The sequence below is a fragment of the Oncorhynchus mykiss genome, chromosome 32, assembly GCF_013265735.2.
Source record: "Oncorhynchus mykiss isolate Arlee chromosome 32, USDA_OmykA_1.1, whole genome shotgun sequence".
NCBI lineage: Eukaryota > Metazoa > Chordata > Actinopteri > Salmoniformes > Salmonidae > Oncorhynchus > Oncorhynchus mykiss.
Window position 1 is genome coordinate 37843904 of NC_050572.1, and position 22945 is coordinate 37866848.

The window sequence follows — 22945 nt, forward strand, 5'->3', positions numbered from 1 at the left end:
AATATACGGTGCACATCGCAAAATAAATGTAATAAACAAGTAGAAAAAATGCCTATCCAAATTTTTCTAGGCCTATCCCCCCAAAACATTCTGGCTACGCCCCTGCTGCGAAGCCACAGTTCGAATAGTGCTCTCGATTTTGGTGTCCAGGTTAAGTTAGAAAGTTGCAGGAGCCTCTCTCACACACAGCCGTTCACTCCAACATGCAAGCTCCGCCCCCACTTGATGGTTTTTGCAACTGCACTTGAAGAAACTTTAAAAGTTCTTGAAATGTTCTGGATTGACTGACCTTTATGTCTTAATGCAATAATGTACTGTCATTTCTCTTTGCTTATTTGTGCTGTTATTGCCATAATATGGACTTGGTATTTTACCAAATAGGGCTATCTTCTGCATACCACCCCTACCTTGTCACAACACAACTGATTGGCTTAGTCCACAAATTAACTTTTAACAAGGCACACCTGTTAAATGCATTCCAGGTGAATACCTCATGAAGCTGGTTTAGAGAATGCCAAGAGTGTGCAATGCTGTCATCAAGGCAAAGGGTGGCTACTTTGAAGAATCCCAAACACTTTTTTGATTATTACATAATTCCATATCTGTTATTTCATAGTTTTATTATTTTACAATGTAGAACATATTAAAATTAAGAAAAACCCTTGAATGAGTAGGTGTGTCCCAACTTTTGACTGGTACTGTAGCTTAAAATGATTAAGTAGATGCAGAGTTACTAATTAGCTAAAATGCTAAAGTTGTCCATGATGAGATTGGAACACGAATGGGGGGTGGACCAGTATGAGAAAAAATTATGAAAATGTATGCACTCACTATTGTAAATCACTCTGGATGATATCATCTTCTAAATGACAAAAATTTAAAAAACAAAAACAATTGCTATATGTTCACGTTATGCACCAGATAAACCACCCTGCTTTTGTTTTTGTCTTGAGTAAATCTCTGTGTTATGTAACCACACCAATACTCAACATACTGTATCATACTAATTTGAGTGTCCTGGATTTTCATTTACTATGTTACGTCTCGTCTATGAGACCAGCCTGTCAACTACACTATTCGGTCAAGTTTCAACAGGTTACCCATTTATGGTAGGGTACACGCCCTCTGCGTGTAACAGGTAATGTACATCAGGAAGTTACTGCTCTGTCACCGCCATCGAAAATGTTTTAACCTGAGATTTTACAAAATGCAAATATAGTGGGTTTGATAACATTTATCCGGAATCATTTAGGCACATCTCTTTGTTGTTTTATCAGTGGACATGCGGCTCACAAAAAAATGCGCTCCAGCGCTCCTGGGAATTGTGACTTTGCTCCTCAACCTGTCAGGTGAGAGAACGTTCAAAACATTCTTTCAAACTTAGCAAGCAGGCGTTAACAATCAGTTGCTAATTATGTATTGAGTGTGGCCTCCCCATTCTCAATGTTGCAAAATATGTCGATAAACTGAAGAATTATATACTAAAGTGGTCACTAGTTTTTAATTTGATATAAACTACCGTTCAAACGTTTGGTCACTTGATAAAGATGGCCTTGTTTTTGAAATAAAAGCACTTTTTGTCCATTTTAAAATAACATTAGATCAGAAATATATTATAGATATTTAATGTTGCGGGTACATTAAACCGCACCCACAAAATACCAGTCTCAACGTCATCAGTAAAGAGGCGACTCCGGGATTCCGAGTTTCAAAGAAAAAGCCATATCTCAGACTGGCCAATAAAAAGAAAAGATTAAGATGGGCAAAATAACAAACACTGGACAGGACCCTGTCTTTCAAAGATAATTCGTAAAAATCCAAATAACTTCACAGACCTTCATCGTAAAGGGTTTAAACGCCTTTTCCCATGCTTGTTCAATGAACCATCAATTAATGAACATGCACCTGTGGAACAGTCGTTAAGACACTAACAGCTTACAGACGGTAGGCAATTAAGGTCACAGTTATGAAAACTAGGAGCTTTTCCACTGACTCTGAAAAACACCAAAAGAAAGATGTCCCTGCTCATCTGTGTGAACAAGCCTTAGGCATGCTGCAAGGAGGCATGAGGACTGCAGATGTGGCCAGGGCAATACATTGCAATGTCCAAACTGTGAGACGCCTAAAACCGCACTACAGGGAGACAGGACCGACAGCTGATCTTCCTCGCAGTGGCAGACCACGTGTAACAACACCTGCACAGGATCGGTACATCCGAACATCACACCTGCGGGACGGGTACAGGATGGCAACAACTGCCCGAGTTACACTAGGAACGCACAATCCCTCCATCAGTGCTCAGACTGTCTGCAATAGGCTGAGAGAGGCTGGACTGAGGGCTTGTAGGCCTGTTTTAAGGCAGGTCCTCACCAGACATCACCGGCAACAACTTCGCCTATGGGCACAAAACCACCGTCACTGTACCAGACAGGACTTGCAAAAAGTGCTCCTCACTGACGAGTCACGGTTTTGTCTCACCAGGCAGGGGTGACGGTCGGATTTGCGGGAACTTGCAGGTGCCTTGGTGGAAGAATAGGGTAACATCTCACAGCACAGAACTGGCAAATGTGGTGCAGTCCATGAGGAGGAGATGCACTGCAGTACTTAATGCAGCTGGTGGCCACACCAGACACTGACTTGATTTTACATTTAATACATTTTAAACTGTTTCACAATTCCTGACATTTTAATCCTAGTAACAATTCCCTGTATTGGGTCAGTTAGGATCACCACTTTATTTTAAGAATGTGAAATGTCAGAATAATTTATTTGAATTTTGTCCCATTCCTCCTGACAGAGCTGGTGTAACTGAGTCAGGGTGTAGGCCTCCTTGCTTGCACCCGCTTTTTCAGTTCTGCCCACAAATTTTCTATGGGACTGAGGTCAGGGCTTTGTGATGGCCACTCCAATACCTTGACTTTGTTGTCCTTAAGCCATTTTGCCACAACTTTGGAAGTATGCTTGGGGTCATTGTCCATTTGGAAGACCCATTTACGAACAAGCTTTAATATCTTGATGTTGTGTCAATACAGTGCCTTGCGAAAGTATTCGGCCCCCTTGAACTTTGCGACCTTTTGCCACATTTCAGGCTTCAAACATAAAGATATAAAACTGTATTTTTTTGTGAAGAATCAACAACAAGTGGGACACAATCATGAAGTGGAACGACATTTATTGGATATTTCAAACTTTTTTAACAAATCAAAAACTGAAAAATTGGGCGTGCAAAATTATTCAGCCCCCTTAAGTTAATACTTTGTAGCGCCAACTTTTGCTGTGATTACAGCTGTAAGTCGCTTGGGGTATGTCTCTATCAGTTTTGCACATCGAGAGGGACATTTTTTCCCATTCCTCCTTGCAAAACAGCTCGAGCTCAGTGAGGTTGGATGGAGAGCATTTGTGAACAGCAGTTTTCAGTTCTTTCCACAGATTCTCGATTGGATTCAGGTCTGGACTTTGACTTGGCCATTCTAACACCTGGATATGTTTATTTTTGAACCATTCCATTGTAGATTTTGCTTTATGTTTTGGATCATTGTCTTGTTGGAAGACAAATCTCCGTCCCAGTCTCAGGTCTTTTGCAGACTCCATCAGGTTTTCTTCCAGAATGGTCCTATATTTGGCTCCATCCATCTTCCCATCAATTTTAACCATCTTCCCTGTCCCTGCTGAAGAAAAGCAGGCCCAAACCATGATGCTGCCACCACCATGTTTGACAGTGGGGATGGTGTGTTCAGCTGTGTTGCTTTTACGCCAAACATAACGTTTTGCATTGTTGCCAAAAAGTTCAATTTTGGTTTCATCTGACCAGAGCACCTTCTTCCACATGTTTGGTGTGTCTCCCAGGTGGCTTGTGGCAAACTTTAAACAACACTTTTTATGGATATCTTTAAGAAATGGCTTTCTTCTTGCCACTCTTCCATAAAGGCCAGATTTGTGCAATATACGACTGATTGTTGTCCTTTGGACAGAGTCTCCCACCTCAGCTGTAGATCTCTGCAGTTCATCCAGAGTGATCATGGGCCTCTTGGCTGCATCTCTGATCAGTCTTCTCCTTGTATGAGCTGAAAGTTTAGAGGGACGGCCAGGTCTTGGTAGATTTGCAGTGGTCTGATACTCCTTCCATTTCAATATTATCGCTTGCACAGTGCTCCTTGGGATGTTTAAAGCTTGGGAAATCTTTTTGTATCCAAATCCGGCTTTAAACTTCTTCACAACAGTATCTCGGACCTGCCTGGTGTGTTCCTTGTTCTTCATGATGCTCTCGGCGCTTTTAACGGACCTCTGAGACTATCACAGTGCAGGTGCATTTATACGGAGACTTGATTACACATAGGTGGATTGTATTTATCCTCATTAGTCATTTAGGTCAACATTGGATCATTCAGAGATCCTCACTGAACTTCTGGAGAGAGTTTGCTGCACTGAAAGTGAAGGGGCTGAATAATTTTGCACGCCCAATTTTTCAGTTTTTGATTTGTTAAAAAAAGTTTGAAATATCCAATAAATGTCGTTCCACTTCATGATTGTGTCCCACTTGGTGTTGATTCTTCACAAAAAAATACAGTTTTATATCTTTATGTTTGAAGCCTGAAATGTGGCAAAAGGTCGCAAAGTTCAAGGGGGCCGAATACTTTCGCAAGGCACTGTATATCCACATAATGTTCCTCCCTCATGATGCCATCTATTTTGTGAAGTGTACCAGTCCCTCCTGCAGCAAAGCACCCCCACAAGATGATGCTGCCACCCCGTGCTTCACGGTTGGGATTGTGTTCTTCGGCTTGCAAGCCTCCCCCTTTTTCCTCCAAACATAACGATGGTCATTATGGCCAAACAGTTCTATTTTTGTTTCATCAGACCCGAGGACATTTCTCCAAAAAGTATGATCTTTGTCCCCATGTGCAGTTGCAAACCGTAGTCTGTCTTTTTATGGTGGTTTTGGAGCTGTGGCTTGTTCCTTGCTGAGCGGCCTTTCAGCTTATGTCGATATAGAACTCGTTTTACTGTGGATATAGATACTTTTATACATGTTTCCTCCAGCATCTTCACAAGGTCCTTTGTTGCTGTTCTCGGATTGATTTGCACTTTTCGCCCCAAAGTACGCTCATCTCTAGGAGACAGAACGCGTCTACTTCTTGAGCGGTATGGCGGCTACGTGGTCCCATGGTGTTTATACTTGCATACTATTATTGTTTGTACAGATGAACGTGGTACCTTCAGGCATTTGGAAATTGCTCCCAAGGATGAACCAGACTTGTGGAGGTCTCCAATTTTTTTTCTGAGGTTTTGGCTGATTTCTTTTGATTGTCCCATGATGTCAAGCAAAGAGGCACAGAGTTTGAAGATAGGCCTTAATACATCCACAGGTACACCTCCAATTGACTCAAATTATGTCAATTAGCCTATCAGAAACTTCTAAAGCCATGACATAATTTTCTGGAATTTTCCAAGCTGTTTAAAGGCACAGTCAACTTAGTGTATGTAAACTTCTGACCTACAGGAATTGTGATACAGTGAAATAATTTGTCTGTAAACAATTGTTGGAAAAATGACTTGTGTCATGCACAAATTAGATGTCCTAGCCGACTTGCCAAAACTATCGTTTGTTAAATTTCTTGTTATGGAGTCGTTGAAAAACGTTTTTTAATGACTCCAACCTAATTGTATGTTTACTTCAGACTTCAACTGTATTGTGTATGTGGGTTTTTGGTAACAGGATGACAAGACCCTAGGCAATATTTCTTAAATTTACAAGAGGAAAATCATTTCTGCAAAAGTTAATATAAATGTTGATTTTAGTTGGCAAGGGTCTTAACTTCAACAATATAGTGTTTTGATGTATTAAGACTTTTTCTGGTAGATGTTTCTAAAACCCTTTTCCATCTGCTTGATATACCTTACTTTCAAAAATTTTTTAGACTCTTGCATTTTGGTGCTCATGGGTCCTTTTACATAGCCAGTTGCTACAAAGCAAAATTATTAAGCTTTTCCGCTTTGCTCTGTAATATGATTAGTATTTTGATTGCAATAACAATTTTCTTAATTAATTAATATTGATAAATATAAACATGATAATATCTGATTACTTTTTCTATATATTGTGTAACATAATATACTCTACAGGTATATCAAAGTTTTAAAGTTGTTGTCCATTTTTTACAGAGAAATTGGTTAAATTGCCTACTATGTCAATCACAGCCCTCTGTTTACTTGTATCATTGCACATCCTGCTAATCACCCGCAGAGGGCGAACATTTTTTATCTATTTTCTCATTCACTCTGTTGGTAGCCTCGGCTTCCAGTATCCAGTACGGAAAAACGTAGTGGAACATTAAATTAAATGGAAATGGTGCTGTACTGAAAGACCAGTTGAAAAACGGAGAGGGTTTGGGTTGTGGGCCGAAATGCACCGCTGCCTTTTAAATACGTCACTCATTGCTTCAAGGCACACCCACAGAACTGTGCAAACGTACCTTTGTCTGTTCAAGAGTGTACAAGAATGTTTTGGGGTAACTTGTTGTTCAGTACAAACCGTTCCGCAAACTGAATGCCCCCAAATTAGCAGACCAGAGCGGCCCCGCCCCTATTAGATAAAGGGAGCCGGATGTTTCGCTTCCGTCTCTAGATACTCTAACTTCTTTTAAAGATATAGATCACCCAAATTATAGAATGACATATTGATTTCCTCAGCCTTTTTGTCCATAGATTGATTACAGGGTAATATTTGTCCCATAACTTGAATTGGATTTGTGCCACAAATACTCAAACGTTAGCATGTGGAAACCGTGCCAAGGAATTTAAACCAAGGCATGGATTGCTTTCACACCTTGTCCATAGACTGCTTACAGAGTAAGGAAGCCAATGTGTAATTTGGGTGAACTATCCCTTTTTAAGCCTCTTTCGGACAAGAACTTCTACAGGCTTTCATATATAAGGTGAAAGCCTGGTAGAGGATACTCTGTTGGTAATGCTTACAAATTATATTATAACTGTAAAAGTATCAGATCCCCACTCTGGAACTTGGATATGCCAGTAGAGTATATTTCATTGTTTGGTTATGTTATTAATGTTGAATTGTTAATATGTCGATATGCTATTCAAAGACAAAAGAGATCCTACCATGGTAAGTTTGGGCATAGACCAGTCATCTGACACAGGACTTGATACAGCGTACTTCCTGTCAATTTGAACGTAACAGAAGGGCATTTCCATTAAAAATGACCCATGAGGGCCTCAAGTGGCGCACGAGTGACGCAGTGGTCTAAGGCACTGCATTGCAGTGCTAGCTGTGCCAATAGAGTTTCTGGGTTCAAGTCCAGGCTCTGTCGAGGCCGGCCGCGACCAGGAGACCCATGGGGTGGCGCACAATTGGCCCAGCATCGTCCGGGCTAGGGGAGGGTTTGGCCGGCAGGGATGTCCTTGTCCCATCGCGCACTAGCGACTCCTATGGAGGGCCGGGTGCACAGTGTTTCCTCCAACACATTGGTGCGGCTGGCTTCCGGGTTAAGTGGGCATTGTGTCAAGAAGCAGTGCAGCTTGGCTGCTCTCGACCTTCGCCTCTCCCGAGTCTGTACGGGAGTTGGAGCGGTGAGACAAGACTTTAACTACCAAATAGATGCCACGAAATTGGGGAGGAAAAGGGGGTAAAACAAACAAACAGGACCCATGAGCACCAAAGTTGATTGGAACATGTCAAGTTAGGTGACATATGGAAGCTAATAGTCTATTTTTGGGGAATTAAGGCATTTTTCAATCATTTTACATCTTAAAAATGAAAGATTCCTGGATAAACAGATGGAAAAGGAGTCTTAAAAGGTATCAGAAAAACTTCAAAACACTAACGTTGATGTAAAGACCTCTGCCAACTAATATCAACACTTGTATTTTAGTTTTTACATTTTTTTTATATACTTTCTGTAAGTTTAAGAAATATTGCTTTGTGATTCTGTTACCAAAAACCCACACATCTAAGATATTTTCTAATTTCTCTCCTTCATGAAGAGGCAGGATAATGTAAGTTCACAGAAGTAACAAGTAATGCCAGACCTACTAATTAGTTAGTGATTTTACTCATATACATTTTGTTTATGAATTATTAGTGATTAAGTGATTAAAACTCGTAATTCCGTTACCAAACGAAAATAATTACTGCAACTGAATTGGCTAAAATGGGAAATCAAAATAGTCACAAACCACAGTTGGCATTTTCTGTTGTCTGGTGGTCAAACCACAAGAGTTTTTAAATTGTCAAGTCTGGACAACCCCTCCCTCTCTCTCCCTCTCTGCCTTTCTCACTCTCCAGTTAATGTCACTTCTCCCAGCTCTTACTGACACCTACCCATGAGCCCCTTCTCTTTCCATTTACTGTAACCAGCATCCTCAACCACTGAGCACCAAACGTCCATGGATGTTGAATAGTAGTTGCAATTTGGTCCCTTCCTGACCCCGATGTTAACATCTACAGACGGACCAGACTATCATAGGCGTGTTTCACAAGTTTGGATGGCGTACCGGTAGAGTACAGTAAAGAAGTAGAGTACAGTATGTTGTACTGGGCTCACTGTACTCTGCTGCACTCTACTGAACTCTACCCTACTGTGCTGTATTGCACTGTACTCTACTGTGCTCTGCTGTGTGATGCCCAAACTTGTGAAGCATGAGGAGAATGACATTCATATCCATAATTTGGCATTTCTGATTAGTACAAACCAGGAACCCATTACCATAATTCCGTTACCAGGTGTAAATCCAATTGACTTGCTGTAGTTCAATAACCCAAATATATTTTTTTCAATCATAGTTTGACAACCCATTCTTTCTGAAGATATCTTTGAATCTTAATTCGGAGCAGATATTTAAGAGTTTTGGGAAAACGTGCTTACATAAAAATAGATTTGACCATATTTCCGTTACCAAAGTTGACATCTGCACAGTTCTTCCACTAAATTAGTTTTTGTAACATTTTCAGTGGAAATTGTTCAAAGTAGGCCTTGTGCATAGTTGTATGGTTTGTTAAACTTTGAAATCAATGGTTTTTGATTGGTTTACATTTTTTTAAAGTGAAAGCGTAATTCCGTTATCGTGGAATTGCCCAGAACCTCCATTCATATTTTCCTTTGAAGGAACTTGTAGTGTTCTGTACGGATGTGTATTTGTGAAATAACTGGTGCAGCCTTAAGTCCAGACATGACCATGGGTTCTAGCCTGCTCCCAATGTTCAGTGAAACTTAACTACTATGTCACTGTTTTCTAATCTTTTTTTCCATGTATTTCTGTTACCTTTAGTTCATTGACTACAACAACAGTTTTCCTACTCGACAATGACATAGTAGTGAACTAGCCTTTTCAGTTTGGACTTTGGAAAATATTCAAAATAACCTTTTTCTTTGTTCTGTTCACTCAGAATGTCTGCGCATGACCGTCCGCCCTGACAAAGATGCTACTGTGACTGTGTCGTCCTCACTGCTCCTTCCATTGGAACAGTGTTCCGTATGCAAGGTCAATGGCACTGAGAATGACACCCAGACGACCTGTCACTCATCGCTGGCCCTGGTCCCCGATGAGGATGTCACCTTGCTCTTCAACTGCACTGAACCACCACAAAGTGCTTTTGTCATCCAGATCCACAGGAAAATCGGTGAGTCTAGAGAAACTTTGTAGTATTGGATTTCATTTTAGACTGCCAGCTCAATTCGATCAAACCAGTATTGCTGTATTTACACAGTCAAAAATATGTACAACACAGGCAGATGCTTCAGAATTTGACATCCTGGGGTGGTAGTTGTCAGCGAAGATGCTGCATAAAAACAGCTAAGGCTACCTTTTAGATCTGACCCCAAGGGTGAACCGTTAAGCAGGTTTTGTTTAGGTTTCTTCTGGTCTTACCTGTTATGTGATTTTATTTTACCCAGAATGCACCAATGACACCTGCAGCCCTGCCACAGGTGTGGCTCAGCCTTCCCTCTTCTCAGAGTTCATTAGAACACTCGTCTGGGACCTAAGTGTGCCGGAGAAGACCGTTATGAATTTGGACTTCCCTGTTGACAGGCTGAAGGAGATGACTGAATCAGAGTTGTGTCAAGATGGCTACCAGTACACTGTAACCAGGACCAACACTGAACGAGAGGTCAAAACTCAGACATACTGCAAGAATGGCCTCGTGGCTCACCTTCATATACCGAGCCAATCCACGGTGTCTTTGCAAGTTCCAAAAGGCAGAGAGGTGGATTCCTCTATATTCACAGCCAAACCCATAAAGAAACGTAAGCTCTTTCAACTGTTCTGTTCATGTCTAACTCTAATGTGAGAAGTGTATGTACAGTGAATTATCTTTTGTTGAAATATCAGATCTATAAATTAGTGTTTACGTTTCAAATTTTCCTCAGAGAGCCGGATGATCTCAGTGACTCCAGAGCCAGACACTATTGTCACCATCAGCAGAAACACCAAAGCCAAAGAGTGCAGTGTGTGTGTTGGGGAGGGGCCTACCTGCAACCCCAAAGAACTCGTCCTGAGAGCTGCCCGCAACACCTCTGTGAAGTTCACCTGCCCACAGCCACAAGATGTCTTCAGTGTGGAGATCAACAGAGAGATTGGTAAGATGCCTCAGACCCATTTTCCTGGCCTCAGCAGGGCCCTGACTTCTAATAGCATTTGATTGAGCATGCCTAACACAATGGACCCAATGAAATAGTCTCGACAGTGCAAAAGCTGCTCATCTGTTAGCTTCACTAATACAATGTTTTTCCTCCTCCAGATTGCACAGAGATCACCTGCAGTGGGAACATCGTCCAGACGGAGTCCTCCCTCTTCCCAGACTTCAACAGAACCTTCACCTGGGACCTGAAAGTACCACCTGGCCTTTCCTTCCAGCTGGACTTCCCATCGCCGGGAATGAGACAGATTCCACCCTCTGAGACCTGTCCTGACGAGCATACCTACACCATCATCACGTACCAGCGCACCGGGCTCGCCACCATCGGCATTTTTTGCCTAGGCGGCAGCATCACTAGAATCCAGGTGTTGTACAAGGGCCGGGAGTCCCTGCAGGTCCCTAGGGATAGGAAGCTGGAGCCGCTGGATTTCAAGGTCACCGTCGGACCGGAAATTAAAAGTTAGTGTCTGGCAGCTGTTGGAGGAGCCATAAAAAATAAATGCCTGTTGAGGTCACTGAGTTCATCTCTATTAGCTTGTATGTATTCGGTAGACCTCCCTTTACAGAATTTGTCATGTCATTATACCTCATTTAACCCCTTTCCTTCCAGTGCTGGCTGTGGTAAAAGTCAACCTACCTCGAGGGGTGTCAGATACAGACTTCCTCTCAGCCAACTACCCTAGAGGTTTCCCTGATGACGACCTGATGAGGTGGGACTTCACGGTGCCCGGCATGCATAACTACACGGTTAACTTCCTGAATCACACAGAGTCTCTTTGCCAGAAAAAGGAGCTGATGGTGATGTACCACAAGGCGCGTGGGAAGGTGGGCATCCAGAAGACCCTGGCGGACCCCCAGCCAACACACAGGCAGGGCAGCTTCACCATGACCCTATTTAACTGTGAGACGGACAGGACCAAACCGGGCCTGTCCCTCAAATTTAGGGTCTCAGTGATGAGGAGCGGCCATCCAGGTAATAAATTGTTATGACATGATTTGTGTTGTAAGATACGAAAATGCTTCTTTATTCTATACTTGCAATCTGTTAAACCAACCCTAGACTTTTCCAAACCAATATAATACTAATATTTCCATTCTAAATGTTTAAAAAACATATTGTAGCCTGATCATTCATTCATTCAATCAATCAATCAATCAAATTAAATGAGTGGTGATCGGTGACCTATTTCTCAGAAGATGATTGTGCCTGTGTGTCTTTTATTCCCTGGTCAGTTCTCTGCACTGTAAATCTGTCTGAGGATGAAGGGCTAGTCCTCCACTTTGAGAAGAGGGGATCTGACCCCTACTGTGAGATGAGGAAGGACTCTGTGCTCCAGGAGAAGATCACAGTTCTCTCAGGGACCAAAGCCAGGCTTTCTTTCCTGGACTGTCCAAGTGAAGACCTACGTCTGACAGCCGTAAAAACCATAGGTACTGTAACAATACATACATTAGCGTTGCATGTATTGCTTCCAAAACATAGAAACCACTATGGACAGTATCTATGCCATTCTCACTTTTTTACCTTTTATTTAACTAGGCAAGTCAGTTAAGAACAAATTCTTATTTTCAATGACGGCCTAGGAACAGTGGGTTAACTGCTTGTTCAGGGGCAGAACGACAGATTTGTACCTTGTCCGGTTACTAGTCTACGCTACGCTGCCTAGTGGTTAGAGCTTCTTATTAGAGTATATTTGTGACAAAGCTAGAACAAATGGTCTTTGTGTTTTGTTTGTTATCTAAAGATGTGATGGACTAAGAATATGAATGTATGTAAACCCATTATAATATCTCAAGCCTCTGTGGATCTATTCCAGGATGCCGGAGTTTAGACTCGTGCTCCGTGACTGGGACTCTCCTTACGGTCCCTAAAATGCCGACGTGCCTCCCTACGCTACTCCAAAGCTTCACCTGGCATCTCATTATCCCAGTATATGGCACCGTGGATTTACTGTCCCCCACAGGAAACCTCAGGCAGTCCCTTCCAGGACAGGAGTGCAATGGCAGTGTCTCCCTTCACATAGCAGAGGGTGATGGGTCCTCCATTGGCTACTTCTGCTCCGAAGGCATCATTCACAAAATTCAAGTGCACTCCAACGTCTCTATTACTGCCACAGCGAAGGACCTTAGCCTGATTCAAGGGCCTTTCCTCAATGTGTCCTTCAGTAAAAAAATCTCAGGTATGCTAACTGGTTTTGCAGTTGTTTTTTCATTTTTTAAAAAATATTTTAAAGTAACTATCCAGTGAAAATCTCACTTAACAGTTCTGTTAACTCATACCCAAATAATGTGGTTGACTCATCCTGTACCTCTATTGGTGGTATAAGCCCACACCATTCTGTTGTTGGGGGTACACCACCACCATTCCAACACAGAAAAGCTGCTTTTTAACATAATCAATTAAACAAAATTGTACGGGAAACAATTTCACTCATTTTGTAGTTAATTGTAGGTCATATTTCATAGACGTCTGGAAACACTGGACAGTTACTTTAATACTCTCTTCACTTACCTTTTTATGGTTCCTTGTGTAACATCCACAAGAGGGCACAGACATACAGCAATGACGAGGGGATTTGTTTTAACAATGGTTTGAATGGGAAATGACATTCTCACTCTCTTCAACCACTGTGTTCAAACTGTATTGGAAATGTATTGTTCTTCGTCACTTCCTTTTGTCCCTCAGACAGCATCATATATACAGTCCAGCCCGGAATGGGTTCCCCTGCCCTCCTGGCCACCCCAAACTGGCCCAGCGGCATGAAGCCATACTCCACCGTGTCCTGGATCATCAATCTGCCGGGCCACCTCCAGGCCGACCTGCTGTTGACCAACATCAGCCAGCCCAAGTGTGGCAAGGGTCACACATTCATCAAGGTGCAGACCCTGGGCTCTCCAGAGGAGCTATTGAGTCGAAGGGAGGATAAGGAGGCAGAGGACAAGCTGATGGTCCCTGAGAGCTTCTACCTCAACATGTCCAACTGTATGCCGGAGAACGGACACTTCAGTGTGCTCAGCAAGGTTACCCTGCAGAAGACTAGCCGTAAGGGACCTATTTGTAATGTTACGATAGAGTTGTGACCTAATATGTTTGCTAAGATATCTGCATAATTCTAGCATTCGTCTCACAAGACCTTTTTGGTTATTTCAACAACTCTTAAGTGATCTAAAATTTGAGGGCAAAAAGAAAACAATAATAGTTGTTTTAATTGGATGTCTATATCGTAAATGACATCAATACACACGTATGGGAATTATTAGGGGTACTTGATGATCTCATAATCAACAACACAGTTGACTCAGCTTGACTCAACTCAGAATATATGTTCATCCCTCTAAGTGTGAAAAAAGCTCAGCGATATGTCAAGAGATGGAAGAGAAAATCACAACTTTCTAGGAAATAAATATTGCGCTCTCAATCAAAGCCTAATAACTCAACTTCTCTTTGTGTCAAAGCAGGTGTTGAGATATATCTCTACACACACACAGTGCCTTCGGAAAGTATTCAGACCCCTTGAATTTTTCCACATTTTGTTACATTACAGCCTTATTCTAAATAGTTTTTTTCCCTCAGCAATCTACACACAATACCCCATAATGAAAAAGCAAAAACAGATACTTTTTGCACATTTGATAAAAAACAGAACTATCTTATTTAAAGTATTCACCCCCTTTGCTATGAGACTTGAAATTGAGCTCAGGTGCATCCTGTTTCCATTGATCATCCTTGAGATGTTTCTACAACTTGATTGGAGTCCACCTGAGGTCTATTCAATTGATTGGACGTGATTTGGAAAGGCACACACCTGACTATATAAAAGGTCCCACAGTTGACAGTGCATGTCAGAGCAAAAACAAAGCCATGAGGTTGAAGGAATTGTCCGTAGCGCGTCGAGACAGGATTGTGTCGATGCACAGATCTGGGGAATGGTACCAAAAACATTCTGCAGTATTGAAGGTCCCCAAGAACACAGGGGCCTCCATCATTCTTAAATGGCAGATGTTTGGAACCACCAGGACTCTTCCTAGAGTTGACCATTAGGCCAAACTGCATAATCGGGGGAGAAGGGTCTTGGTCAGGGAGGTAACCAAGAACCTGATGGTCACTCTGACAGAGCTCTATAGTTCCTCTGTGGAGATAAGAGAAACTTCCAAAAGGACAACCATCTCTGCAGCACTCCAGCAATCAGGCCTTTATGGTAGAGTGGCCAGATAGATGGCACTCCTCAGTAAAAGGCACATGACAACCCGCTTGGAGTTTGCCAAAAGGCACCTGAAGACTCTCAGACCATGAGAAACATTTATTTTGGTCTGATGAAACCAAGATTGAACTCTTTGGCCTGAATTCCAAGCGTCACATCTGGAAGAAACCTGGCACCATCCCTACGGTAAGGCATGGTGGCAGCAGCAGCATCATGTGGGGATGTTTTTCAGCTGCACGAACTGGGAGTCTAGTGATGATAACCTGCTCCAGAGCGCTCAGGACCTCGGACTGGGGGGTGAAGGTTCACCTTCCGGACAGGACAACGACCCTAAGCACATAGCTTAGACACATGCAGAAGTGGCATCGTGACAAGTCTCTAAATGTACTTGAGTGGCCCAGCCAGACCCCGGACTTGAGCATGATCTAACATCTGGAGAGACATGGAAATAGCTGTGCAACAATGGTCCCCATCCAACCTGACAGAGCTTGAGAGGCTCTGCATAGAAGAATGGGAGATACTCTCCAAATACAGGTGTACCAAGCTTGCAGCGTCATACCCAAGAAGACTCGAGGCTGTAATCGCTGCCAAAAGTGCTCCAACAAAGTACTGAGTAAAGAGTGTAAATACTTGTGATATTTCAGTTTTTTTATGTTGAATAAATTAGCAAACATTTCTAAAAATCTGTTTTGCTTTGTCATGGGGTACTGTGTGTAGATTGATGAGGGGGGGAAAACAATTTAATCAATTTTAGAGTGAGGTTATAACAAAATGTGTAAAAAGTCAAGAGGTCTGAATACTTTCTGAAGGTCCTGTGTATGTATAACAACATTTTAATGAAACTGCATGCAATTCATGTGTGAACCTTAACTCTCAGCATGTATTACTGTCTCTAGTACATTTGAGAAAAGCAACGCAATACATCAAAGATGAGTGTTTTGAATTGTTACAAGGAAGGGTTTATAATGCGTCTATGCAACTGTGTTCCAGCCTGCTCATACGCCAGCACCTCATTTCATTGCTACTTGCAGCTATATTTGTCTCATTCTTACCATATGTAATCACGATTCTCTCCTTCTTGTGTGTGTCTCTCTGTAGAGCTGCTCCTAAGCGGCATCCTGGGTGCTGTGGGAGCAGTGCTGCTCCTTATGCTTATAGTGCTGACAGTCTTCTTGGTGTTCAGGTGAGAACACCTGCCTCACCAAAACAATCCATATATATAGCTTTGATGTTGAGGTCATTTTATGACTTGCCCCTCCCCCCTCCCCCATAGTGTGATGTGTTCTTGACTCAACCATTTGTATTCCTCTTTCGTGCTTTGCAGGAAGAAGAAAAGAGCGATGGTCAATGAGGCTTCCATCTGCATGGGGAAAGGGAATATCTTCATCCCAGGCGATCATGTGTTCCCCAAAACTCGGTCGGACAGCGAGTCTCACGTTTACGCCTCCATCGAAGACACCATGGTGTACAGCCACCTGTTGCGCGAGCCCAGCTACGTGGGCGCCATCCAGGACCACTTCCAAGGACAGCCGGTCGACACCTATCGGACGTTCATGGCGCTCCAGGATGGAGTGCCAGAGATCACAGAGACAGCTGCAGACCATGAGCCTGAGATGGACGAGTATAGACCTTTCCTGGACCCGTCGGAAACCTTCATCCCGTCGAGACCTCGCACGCCCATTGACCGCCAGGACAGCATGGGCTTCATGGACCGCAGGATGGTAGACAATGAGCTCTACACATTCAAGAGCACTGGGGACATTAATATGATTAGACTGTCGGGGGCAAACCAAATCCTAGATCCAGGGACCTTCATCGACTCGAAGGGGGAGGAATCCATTTAGCGTGAGGCGGTACTGTGAGATGGACTACTGTTACTCATTTCACATAGGTCAATGTGTTTCAGGTTCACTGCAGTGGAGAAATGGGGTGTAAATGTGCCTTTGCGTAACATTCAGGGAGTCTGTATTAGTGGTGTTGTGCCTACTGCACAAGACTATCAGACAAATTACTATTACTGCCTTTCATTGGAGCCTGAGTCTGTTTCCTCCAAGCTCCTAGAGAGTAATTTCTGAAACGGCACACGGTGCTGCTCTTCTGTGTTTACATTACTGGTCTACTTGGTTTTTGTGTGTATTTCTTGATAGTATTTTAATAGTTTGATATGCTAGTATATCTTGAATGTTGCCCTGGACACTGGTGTGTTATGGGTTTAAGAGCCGGGCTGCTTGTTTTGTTTGTTAGTTTTGTACCTAGCGTTGTTTATGCCTTGTGGCAAGGGTTTTTCTCTGTAAATATGTGTTTTTATAAATTTCTCTGCCAATTCTTTTTTTTTTTATAAATTCCTTAGACATTTTGAGTGGTCTGAGTACAGTGTGATATTGTGAATAATACTGTATCTAGGATAGATAAGGGAATCAATCCAAAACAATATTGCTTCAGAAGGTGTCTTATTGTGATGGGAAAAGTGACATTCTTTCATTCTTTGGCTAAAACCTGTGACCTTTAAAGTCCTGGCTTGTAGTTTGTTATAACCACAGGAACTTCAACCACGGAAGGCAGGATGATTGTATGGCAGGTTTTCATTGAAGTAGTTACCAAGAGGGACTTTTTAAGGGAAACAACCAAACCTTTAGCAAGACGCCAAGGGTCAACAGATTATGACAATCCTCTTGCGGTAATACACCTCTGTGTTTACAATTTTGTCTCATCTCTGTTCGAAGGTTTAAAAATATATATTTTTAAAAAATAAGTCACTTTTCCCGCTACAAGATTTGATACATGTTAAATGAATGTGTCTTCCTAAGACGTTTTCTTTGTTCAGTAATGTGTAATAGTTGGGTTTTCAATGTCTTTACATTTTCTTAGACAAGCCCCTATTATAATTTCTTAACTTTTATTGAGATTTTATGTGTTCAGGCTAGACATCTTGTGATGAAAACAAACAAGTATTCAAAGGGCTAGCACTCTGAAATAATTGTTGTCAATTAGATAGGAAAGCAATCTATATGGTAACGCAAGGATCTCATACTTGTGCAAATTCACATGAAAATGTGTCATTGTCATTGGGACAGTTTCGCCGGACACAGATTAATCCTAGTCCTGGATAATCCTTAATCTGTGTCCAAGAAACCACCATGTTTTACAAAGAATTCTCCAACATTTTTGATAACCTTATCAGCTCTAGAAAAGTGTCAGTATCTTGTTCCAAATGTTAAAAAATATACATTTTCAGGGGTTGAATTTAAAACCAAAGCGTACATTGTAGAAAAGAATACATGGTAGCGAACAAAAAATATAATTCAAGCATGGGAAATGCAACTAACAAATGGCGCGCCTTAGACTATGTTGAACTCGCAGACAGAGGCCTTCTCCTCACGACAGTTCTTGTCTAACCATTTCCCACCAGTGGCCTCCGAGAGGATGACACAGTTCTGGGAACGATCTGTCTTTGGGGATCTGGAATCAGAGTCCCAGTTCTTGTAGAGGATGCTGTTACCCGTCTGATCCATCCAGTTGCCCTCAGTCACCATGTCGCTGATGCCCAGCCAGATCTGCTCGCCTGGGCCGATGCTCTGGTGGACGTAGTCGCTGAGCTGGTCGTTCTGGTCCTTGGACAAGGGGGTACCGAGTACACCCCCCAGGTCAATGCAGTCGTCAAAGGCTGTGTGGTAGCTTTTCTTCAGCGGCTCAGCCAGGAAACACTTGCCATGAACCTTGACCCCTTTCAAACAAACTGAGGAGCCAAGTGAAAATTGTAGTGTCAGAGCGTCTTTAGAAGTGTTAAAACAGAAACCGATACTGTTATTTATGTCCAAAAGTTCCTGAACAATACCAGTGTGTGTGAATCTCACCTGACTGCAAAGCCTGTTGCTCCTTCATAATATTTAGATCCTGAACAATGTCATTGATCTGCTTCTGCAGCTCCTCTATGGCTGCGCCTTTGCCTTCATCTGGAGCATGACAGAACAGAAACGGGGGAGGGGAACAGGATGGACTCAAAGATGACGCAAAGTTTGAGCAATAGGCTACTGCTCCAGTGAGGTGGCAATGCCAGATGTGTTGCTTGAAATTATTGATGTGTATTGCAGGCAATGTTCTGGCAAGACTAATAAAATCCTATTTTACTCAAAATAGTTAATCTATGAGAGCTGTGTGTAACAAACATTTAATTTCTCTCAGATTCAAAATTATTGATTTAAATACAATTTCAACACTTGACATAAATATCATTCTGACCATTATATAGAGTGCGAGGCACCCACCACCTACCCTTTTTAACCATTTTCTTCGTAGGGAAAGCCTGCTGGAATGAGCAGTTCACCAAGAGGAGTATTCCAAAAACCAAACAGGTTCTTCTGAACTCCATGGTTAGGTCTGTTGTTGAATGACTGCTTCAATGTGGAGCCTAGCAATTTATGTCCCCAAGTCCTCCACAAAAGGAAAAAACAGTGTAATTGAAAACTGCTGCCTGGAGCTGGAGCTGTCCAACCTCAGAACCTGATACTCTCTCAGTCCCAGACATCACATGCACTGTGACATCCTTATCTGATTTCTGGATGTCCCAGTGGTCCCACCCTGTACTTTGAAAAAGAACAATAGGGTGTAGTGGTTCTAATTTGAGTCAAATGGCATCTCTTACCTCACATTATGGTCAACTAAAATCATTTGTCTTTGGTATTATTGCCATGCAACTTAATTTCTTTGCTTTTATTTTGTATTTTTACTCAGGATCTTGGTCAGGTTTTTAAATGGTGAAGTAGTAAACATTCGTGTTTCTTTGGACCGGTCTCCTCTCTGGCAAAGTAGATCATATGCTCCAGGCCATGGTTCTTAGGCAGTGGAAATGGTCCTGTCTCACATCTGCTCTTTTGGATGTGCACTGTATGCTCCTCTGATGAATCTGACACGTGTTAAAGGACAATAGGACACAGTGACTATCGCCGTCAAGAGTATCTACTCAATTACAGAAAAAGATATTCAGTTATAGAGGTATGCAGTATAAGTACTCTACGGTTTTAACTTCACTTAAATGCTGAACATTCGTGTAATCCTGACCAATCTGGAAGACAAAAGTAAGAGGCTTAGTTTTTATTGGAGCCATTTGAATGGCAAGAACAGACTGCTCACGTTACACGTGTCGAATTTGGTCATTATTTGTAAACTCAGTAGTGGTAAAAAAACATGTTTGTCATCTGCCGCCTCAACCTTAGTTCAGCACTCAAGTAAACATCATTAACCTTTCATCAAAATACTCACAGGTAATTTCTATCGGTGATTCAAAATGTCCCTGCTTTGAAGTGTAAGGAAGACAGACACATTTAACACTGTTGCATAAACATAAAAGTTTTTTTTTAAATTAAAGCCTACTTTCTGTCTCTTCTTTCCCAGACTCTCCTTCTGGAGAAGCTCCATGAGGGCTTTCCCTACCCGTTTCCCTGTCTGTAGAGATATACAACAGAGCATAGAAATATGTGTGTGTGAGTGTAACTATACTTGTGGGGACCAGAATAGTAGACGAACAAAAATTGTCCCCACAAGGTTGAATACTATTTCTAGGGGGTTAAGGTTAGGATTGGGTATAGGGTTAGGAGCTAGGCTTAGTTTTAGGGTGAGGGTTAGCAGTTAGGGTTTGGTTTAGGGTTAAGGTTAAGTTTTCAGGTTAAGGTTAGGGTACGGGTTAGGTTTAGGGGTTACGGAAAAAAAGGATTTTGGATGGGACTGAATTGTGTGCCCCCACTAGGTTAGTTGTACAAGACTGTGTGTGGGTGTGTGCGTGTAGCGTTCTCCGGTATACAGCACCTGTATACATATACATTGCATTGCATTCACATAAACCAAATAAACTGTACATTCACACACACTTCATGAATTTCCTCTGCACAAAATTCCCCCAAAGGGTGTAATTGTGTAAACAACTTTGCGATGTGCTGATAAGGTTAAACCGTGATACAGCTGAACATTCAATGCTAATACGTTTGTTGGGGTGAGAGAGGACAGATGATATGAAGAGGAGCGCAGGCGTCCTTTCTCACCTCTGTCATCTCAAAGATGCTCTCTGTGTCCAGGCTGCCTCCCACCTTCCTGACGCAGTTGACCGTCCCCTTGTGTGTGACAGAGATGATCAGGCTGGCCACTGAACACACCTTCTCCTACAGTGTGGCGTACACCACAAATAAAAGACAATGACTAAATTGACAAAACTCATCAAAGGAATGAAATTAAGAAAACGTGTTTCTCATACGGTTAGCATAGGTCGTGTACTCTGCAAACAATGTGTCCACTCCGACAATGAGAACCGGAAGACTGGAATAATAATACTGAATGCCTTCAAATAAATGACTTTATCCAAAGTAACAAACATTGTAGATTAGACATTCTAGGAATTAACGGTAAATGTACTACTGGTGATATGTAATTGGGAATTGAAATACACTAACAATCAAACGCAAACAATTCCCTCAATGAAGTTATGAAACAATTAATGAGCGCAAATTGGCAGGAGAGAGCGCACTGGAGACGTGCAGCTGGGCGCATTGTCAATCCAACGTCTGCATTGGCCATGCAGCATTTATGATGATGTGGCCTTCGCAGAAGTCAGAGCATTCATATTTCTTGCGCTTCACAGAGCTGTTGTAATATAAGTGAGTTTGTGTCCATACAGGATGGCCTCTGAATGCCTCTGGAGGCTCAGCAATTGCGTCAAACCCTCCACATGGAGCCTCCCTCCTACCACATTTTTGGATCAAGAATACATTGGTTTAAGCATAAATAGGCTTTTAGTCTAGGCCTGCGCAATTGATTAGTTTCCTGAGAAAACAATCTCGGTTGACTAATTGGGGTCAGCCCTAACTGAATCATAATAATAAAGATAAAACTAATTATAATAAATACGAAAATACATACTTTAAAGTTTTAAAATTGCATCAATGCTGAATAGCGAGATGCAAACAGTCCATTTGGCCGTGACAACGTTCTTCTCATCTTTGTCCACTACAATATTAAAACTTGTCCCCACGGATGACATTCCCCTTTGTCTGCTTCTTTTCACTATACTCGTTCACCTGTAACTTTCGTTTTACTTAAATGAAAAAGGCCTATATATTCGCAATCAACAGCAGCCTAGGTAGGCCAAGGTTCATTTCACTCGCTCTCTCCTCAGCAGCAGGCGTACGTGAGGTGAGCAGCCGAAACCAGTTTCAGCTATACGTTTTATTTAGTTGGAATTGGCTGACATAGATAACGAGCTCGCGCAGTTCTCATCACCTTACACATTAAATCAACAGAGGATGGGTCCAGTCCGTAAATCAATTTTAATTGCACATGCCCGAGGCCTGTGGCAATTATATTGAACAAAAAATATAAATGCAACATGGAACAATTTCAAAGATTTTACTGAGTTAGAGTTCATATAAGGAAATCAGTTAATATAAATAAACAAATTAGGCCCTAATCTATGGATTTCACATGACTGGGAATACAGATATGCATCTGTTGGCCACAGATACCTTAAATTAAAAGGCAAGGGCATGGATCAGAAAACCAGCAGTATCTGGTGTGACCAATGTTTTCCTCCTGCAGCAAGACACATCTCCTTCCCATAGAGTTGATCAGGCTGTTGATTGTGGCCTGGGGAGTGTTGTCCCGCTCCTCTTCAATGGCTGTGCAAAGTTTCTGGATATTGGCTGGAACTGGAACGTGCTGTCGTAAACGTTGATCCAGAGCATCCCAAAAATGCTCAATGGGTGACATATCTGGTGAGTATGCAGGCCATGGAAGAACTGGGAACAGTTTTAGCTTCCAGGAATTGTGTACAGACCTTGCGATGTGGGGTTGTGAATTATCATGCTGAAACATGAGGTGATGGTGGCGGATGAATGGCACGACAATTGGCCTCAAGATCTCATCATGGTATCTCTGTGCATTCAAATTGCCATTGATAAAATGCAACTGTGTTAATTATCCATAGTTTATGCCTGCCCATACCATAACCCCACCGCCACCATAGGGCACTCTGTTTACAACGTTGACATCAGCAGACCCCTCTGCAGTTGTGAAGCTGGTTGGACATACTGCCATCTTCTCTAAA

The 22945-nt window shown here is 42.2% G+C and overlaps 2 protein-coding genes across 3 annotated transcripts; one reads left to right on the plus strand and one right to left on the minus strand.

The window, feature by feature from the left end:
- The first annotated feature begins 1118 nt into the window (after positions 1–1118).
- LOC110487628 (CUB domain-containing protein 1) lies at positions 1119–17215 on the plus strand. Its single transcript, XM_036971738.1, has 11 exons — positions 1119–1349; positions 9404–9637; positions 9912–10262; positions 10386–10595; positions 10757–11113; positions 11265–11627; positions 11888–12085; positions 12472–12834; positions 13341–13697; positions 15955–16039; positions 16181–17215. The coding sequence occupies exons 1-11, from the start codon at positions 1283–1285 to the stop codon at positions 16698–16700; spliced, it is 3105 nt and encodes a 1034-aa protein (XP_036827633.1). The 5' UTR covers positions 1119–1282; the 3' UTR covers positions 16701–17215.
- Positions 17216–17735: 520 nt separating this feature from the next.
- On the minus strand, positions 17736–21003 carry LOC110488396 (tetranectin). Of its 2 annotated transcripts, XM_036971740.1 has the most exons (4): positions 20892–21003; positions 19129–19287; positions 18711–18809; positions 17736–18592 (listed from the first exon to the last, which is right to left on the minus strand). In XM_036971740.1, exons 2-4 carry the CDS (start codon positions 19223–19225, stop codon positions 18195–18197), a joined length of 594 nt encoding a protein of 197 aa, XP_036827635.1. In that variant the 5' UTR covers positions 19226–19287; positions 20892–21003; the 3' UTR covers positions 17736–18194. The 2 variants fall into 2 exon arrangements, with proteins under 2 accessions (XP_036827635.1, XP_036827634.1); XM_036971739.1 differs by lacking the exon at positions 20892–21003 and having other exon boundaries at positions 19129–19351.
- Positions 21004–22945: the final 1942 nt, after the last annotated feature.